The sequence below is a fragment of the Budorcas taxicolor genome, chromosome 19 (assembly GCF_023091745.1).
Source record: "Budorcas taxicolor isolate Tak-1 chromosome 19, Takin1.1, whole genome shotgun sequence".
In the NCBI taxonomy this organism is placed as follows: Eukaryota; Metazoa; Chordata; class Mammalia; order Artiodactyla; family Bovidae; genus Budorcas; species Budorcas taxicolor.
In genome coordinates this window covers 19975552-19981589 of record NC_068928.1, presented here as the reverse complement: position 1 = coordinate 19981589, position 6038 = coordinate 19975552, and the positions used below count along the sequence as shown (strand labels likewise).

The 6038-nt window shown below is 54.2% G+C and overlaps 1 protein-coding gene across 1 annotated transcript; it reads left to right on the top strand.

Moving 5' to 3' along the window:
- The first annotated feature begins 1894 nt into the window (after positions 1–1894).
- ALDOC (aldolase, fructose-bisphosphate C) lies at positions 1895–4017 on the top strand. Its single transcript, XM_052658237.1, has 8 exons — positions 1895–2009; positions 2099–2310; positions 2426–2480; positions 2575–2735; positions 2857–2940; positions 3174–3348; positions 3481–3680; positions 3810–4017. Exons 1-8 carry the CDS (start codon positions 1898–1900, stop codon positions 3903–3905), a joined length of 1095 nt encoding a protein of 364 aa, XP_052514197.1. The 5' UTR covers positions 1895–1897; the 3' UTR covers positions 3906–4017.
- The last annotated feature ends 2021 nt before the right edge of the window (positions 4018–6038 follow it).

Genomic DNA, 6038 nt, shown 5'->3' with positions numbered 1-6038 from the left:
TGGAGTCTGTTGCACCCCTTTTTACCTGCAACACTCCCTTACCCCAACATCAGGACCAATTGGCTTAGAGCCAGCTCTGTTTATAAAATAAAGTATATTTAATGTATTTCTTCAGGCTCACCGAATCTTATTTCTTGGGTGGGAGGTGGGTAGATGAGCTTAGGGGGAGGCAGCTTGGTCCTTTTGCCTGGGCTCCCTACGTCCACACACCCCTCCCAATGCATCCAGAGCCACAGCCAGCTCCTGACTCCTTTTCTTGCTTCCCCAAATACTCTGGGCACTGGACTACTTGTTCCCTGGCTCACTGCCTGGTGGGAAACAGACAAGGCTTCATTCTCTTACCTTCTCCATCCCCCTCTGGGGTAGCCCTGGTGAATAAGGGGGTGAGGACAGAGAACCCGCTGCCCTGGACTCGCGCACTGTTGCTGCCTGTGTTCCACCTACCCTATCTATGGTAATTGTTTACGGTGACTCTCCTTCATCAGACCAGGATACATCCCCAACAGCCAGCACAGTCCTCTGCACAAGGCCACCGTGGCAGGAATCAGAACAAGGCCATTTCCTGCCAGGGTGGCCTTTCCGCTGGTGTCTGGGTTCCGCGAGGTAGGAGGAGGACAGTCTACAACCACCTCCGAGATCCCAGCAGAGTCAATCACTCCACCTCATCGCAGCGCCTCGGTGGGCCCCCCTCACCGCGCACTCCAGTCCCGGGAGGGGGCGTGGCCAGGGCGGGGAGGGGGAGGCCCCGCCCTCCGGGCGGGAGTCACGTAGCTCTGCGGCAGCCGCAGCCTCATTTACAGAAGCCGGGGCTGGAGCCGCAGCTGTCGCGGATCTGAACGCGAGCTGTTCCTGTGGCTGCGCAGCTACCTCGCTGCGGACAGGTGAGCCCCGAGAGTTGCTCAGCATCTCCGCTTGCTCTCCCTGACTCTTCCCTCTGCCATCCTTGCCCTGCTCCTGCGGGGCCCTGGATGTGCCTTCTCGACTCTCTCCTTTCTGTCCACTCCACGGCTCAGCTTCTCCCACAGCATCCCTTCCTTTTAGCTCTGATGCAGCTTTTCCGATTCCAAATCTTCCTCTGCCGGCTGGACTTTTGCTTGGTGTTAGCCTCTTCCACCCAAACCGTTTTAACCTCAGCCTGCTTCCTCTCCTAGGCTGAGTTCCCTCTCCAATTCTCCTGTCTTCACGGTCCCCCTGAGCTAGGTCCTTCTCCTTGGCTAGTTAGCCTGTCTCACCATCATCTCCCCATAGGTCTCCTCCCTCCTTATCCTGAATCTCTTCCTCCCTTTCAATCCTGAGCCTCTGCTCCCATTCCTGTTAAGGAATAGAGAAGAGGTTATGGAAGCCCGTGGCCGTTGTTTTTTTTTTTCACCACTGCTACTCCCTACCCCCACCCTTTCCTCCAGAAGCTGAGGGAAGAGGGCTGATGGGTACTTTTGCCTCATTCTGAAGCCTCGGAAGTGCACCTTCCCTCAGGGCCCTGCTGAGTGAGGATGAGAAAAAGGAAATTGGAATGGCCAGGGCTTTTGCCTACCTGAAGAAGGGGCCAAATTCAATGAAAGGAAGACTGGCATCTTTATTGAGGCAATATTTTCATAAGAAGACCTGTAGCTTTGGGGCTGTTCACCTCCCCACCCCTACCCTGGGGCTGGGAAGGGTGCCCATCAGGGACAAAAGGAGATGTGGGAACTGGGGCCCCGAGCCTGTTAGCTGCCCGAGAGACTGGTGCCATGTTGATGTCCAGGACTTGCGCCAAGGACTGCAGCTCTGTTCCCAACCGTTGCTTGTTGGGGTGGAAGGAAGAGGACATTTGGCCCACGTGAACAGGAGAGGAAGCAGAGGAGGTAGGGTGGGTGGGGTCCAGCATTTATACCTGTCTCCATTCCACAGAACTGTCACCATGCCCCACTCGTACCCAGCCCTTTCTGCTGAGCAGAAAAAGGAGTTGTCCGACATTGCCCTGCGGATTGTGGCCCCAGGCAAAGGCATTCTGGCCGCAGATGAGTCTGTAGGTAGGTGGGGCCCTGCGGTCAGGTGGGGAAGAGGTGGCCAAGGAGCTTGGGGTTGACCTTGCCACCCTGCTTTGTTTGCCCCTCCCCAGGCAGCATGGCCAAACGGCTGAGCCAAATCGGGGTGGAGAACACTGAGGAGAACCGCCGGCTGTACCGCCAGGTTCTGTTCAGTGCCGATGACCGTGTGAAGAAGTGCATCGGCGGTGTCATCTTCTTCCATGAGACACTCTACCAGAAAGACGATAATGGTGTCCCCTTCGTCCGCACCATCCAGGATAAGGGGATTGTAGTGGGCATCAAGGTGCAGCCACTGGCCCTAGATGGGGGCTGAGCATGGAAATAGGTGTATGTGCGTGTGCAGGGTGGCAGACGGGGTCCTGCCTGGGTTCAGTTCTGTGCCTGTGTTTCCCCTTCAGGTTGACAAGGGTGTAGTGCCTCTAGCCGGAACTGATGGAGAAACCACCACTCAAGGTACAGGAGGGGTGGGCTTCAGGACCACAGAGCTGTTGGGTGGCTGGTGCTGGCAAAGAGGAACAGAATAATGAGGTTGGCACTCTGCCTACAGGGCTGGATGGGCTTTCGGAGCGCTGTGCCCAGTACAAGAAGGATGGCGCTGACTTCGCCAAGTGGCGCTGCGTGCTGAAAATCAGTGAGCGCACACCCTCAGCACTTGCCATTCTGGAGAATGCCAATGTGCTGGCCCGCTATGCCAGCATCTGCCAGCAGGTGGGCCTATGTGTGTGTGAGGTGGTCAGATGGGTGTTCTGTGCTTGGTGGCAAGGGGGTTACATGGCTTTCTTCCATCCCACCTCCTGCCCCTCCTAAGTTACTCTGCTCTTATCTGCAGAATGGGATTGTGCCTATTGTGGAACCTGAGATTCTGCCTGATGGAGACCATGACCTCAAACGTTGCCAGTACGTTACAGAGAAGGTGAGTCCGCCCTGGGCACAGACATACACCACAGGGAGAACTTGACAGGGAGCCTGTGCTCCACAATCCCTGGCTCAGATGCAGGCACTTTCCTCAAGCACATTTTTACTTGACTCCAGAATGTACCTGTGAGTCTGACCTGTATCCACTCTCACAGTTATACCCACTTTCCCCTAGGCAGGGAACATAATGGCAGGGGCCCAGAACCTTAGTCAACCTCCTCTGATCCCCAGGTCCTGGCTGCTGTGTACAAGGCCCTGAGTGACCATCACGTGTACCTGGAGGGAACCCTGCTCAAGCCCAACATGGTGACCCCTGGCCATGCCTGCCCCATTAAGTATAGCCCAGAGGAGATCGCCATGGCAACTGTCACTGCCCTGCGTCGCACTGTGCCCCCGGCTGTCCCAGGTACCACCCTGATTCCAAAGCTGTCCCTATCCCTAAGACCCATTCTCAGGTTCTTCTTGTGGCCTCTGGAAGTCCCTTACCCTGGCAAAATAAGGAGCGATCGATTGGTTTGTCTCCTCTTCTCTGACCTAGGCGTGACCTTCCTGTCTGGGGGTCAGAGTGAAGAAGAGGCATCTCTCAACCTCAATGCTATCAACCGATGCCCCCTTCCCCGGCCATGGGCCCTCACCTTCTCCTATGGGCGTGCCCTGCAGGCCTCTGCACTCAATGCCTGGCGAGGGCAACAGGACAATGCTGGGGCCGCCACTGAGGAGTTCATCAAGCGGGCCGAGGTTGGGAGCTAAAGGTGGTGGGTGGGGAGGTGGGGTGTAGCTAGGCAGGCGGCAGCCCAGAGGCTCTAGCCTGGACAGGGTCAGGAACCTGTGGACTGGGTCAGCCTACTTACTCCCCTCCTTTTGCAGGTGAATGGGCTTGCAGCCCAGGGCAAGTATGAAGGCAGCGGAGAAGATGGTGGAGCGGCAGTGCAGTCCCTCTACATTGCCAACCACGCCTACTGAGTACCCCTCCACACCACAGCCCTTGGCCCAACCACCTGCGCCCAATTTTGCTTGTAGTTATGGCCAGGGCCAAGTAGCCTTGCAGAGCAGAGATGCCTCCATCCAGCACTGAGTCGTCTTCCTTTGTTCTCCTCCCCTCCCCTCTCAGATTGCTGCACCTGGGACCATTGGATGGGAGGATAGGGAGCCCTCATGACTGAGGGCAGGAGAACTTGCTAGAAGTCAGAGCAGGATGCCTGGGTCTCCCCCCAGCCTCTGCCACCCCCCCACAATTTTCCCATGATGGGGTTGCTTCTCCTGGGGCTGTGCCTGCCCGCCCTCTCTCCTGGGGTCAGAGGGTAGGGTGGCAGCGCTGACTCATGCTTTGTGCGCATACCACATAGCAAATAAATGGTAGCAAACCATGCTACTTTGTCTGCATTTTTTACATATCTAATTTCACCTCCCAGTTTCTGATCTCTGTAGTGCCTCTGAGCCATCTTGGACTGTGGAGGTGGAAAGGGTGGATTTTGTTTTACTGGGCATTAAGTTTAGGGGGAGGGGCACATCCAGTCACCATTCTCAGCTCAGGCTCTTGTTGATGTCTGGGGCTGGAGCAAGGAGGTATGGAGGGCTGTGAATCTTTCAGGAACTGCCACTTAAGAGGCACTTGACTGCAGTTGCTGAAGAACGGAGTGAGGCTGTGCTGTGCTTAGTCACTCAATCGTGTCCAACTCTTGGCAACTCCCATGGAATGTACCCTGCAAGGCTCCTCCGTTGTCCATGGGGATTCTCCAGGCAAGAATACTGGAGTAGGTTTGCCATGCCTCCTCCAGGGGATCTTCCTAATCCAGGGATTGAACCCAGGTCTCCTGCATTGTGGGTGGATTCTTTACCATCTGAGCCACTAGGGAAGCCCAGAGTGAGGCTAGACCCAAGCAACTTCTGATGGCAGCTTTTGTGCATGGCCCCAAAGTGGGCAAAGAGGCAATGGGAGTCTCTCACCTCTCAGCTGTGTTGACACATTCCACCAGGGGAAGCCACTACAGGAGCAGCACCTGGGTTCTTGCCCAACAGGAAAATCCCCAACCTAAGCACTGCCAGACCCAGCACGGTTATCTGAGAGGTTGCCAAGGGCTGTTGCTCATTCCTATCTGAGATAGATAGGGGCACAGAGGGAGCCAGTTTAAGGGTCTGGGCAAGAGTGACCTGGTGAGGGCTCATGCTGAACTTTGACCTCTTGGCCTGGGCGTTGGGAATAGGTTGAGACTCTGGGTCTATCTGAGCAGATGAAAGGACGAGAGAACCTACTGGGTGTGTTCTGTGTGAACTGCGGAGGCCATGCTCTACGGTAATGTGCACAGCCAATGCTTCTCCCAAATAATCATTGCAGTATGGGAATGTAGGCTCAGTGTGGCCTGATCTTATATAAATAAAAATAGCTAACACTTATATAGCAGTCTCCTGCCAGGCCTTTACAGTTATTAACTCACATACTACAACAATTCTATATAAAGTAGATACTATTGCAATTCCTATTTATTTTAAAAAACAATTTTATTCCTTTTGGCTGAGCTATATGCATGCAGGATCTTAGTTCCCTGAGCAGGGATCGAATCCATGCCCCTACAAAGTCTTAACCACTGGACCACCAGGGAATTTCCTGCTATCCCTATTTTAATATGAGGAAACAAGATCGCTTCTCAAGATCGCTCAGGTGAAGTAAGGAGGCTGGGACTTGAACCAAATTTGAACAAGAAAGATCCAGAGTCTGCGCTCATGAGTTTGTAAGAATTTTAGTGAAGTGGCTCAGAGGTTAAAGCGTCTGCCTACAATGCGGGAGACCTGGGTTCTATCCCTGGGTCAGGAAGATCCCCTGGAGAAGGAAATGGCAACCCACTCCAGTATTCTTGGCTGGAGAATCCTATGGACGGAGGAGCCTGGTGGGCTACAGTCCACGGGGTCGCAAAGAGTCGGACACGACTGAGCGACTTCACTTCATTCAGACTTTAACAAGTTAGGAATGAATCCAAATGAATTTAAAAACTATTAAATGAGCTAAATATGCTAAAACAGGTACTACTAGCTTGCTCCTCAGGAAGAGGAGCTCTATAATAAGGATGATAAACAATGACCGTGATAGGTGACTTTCCG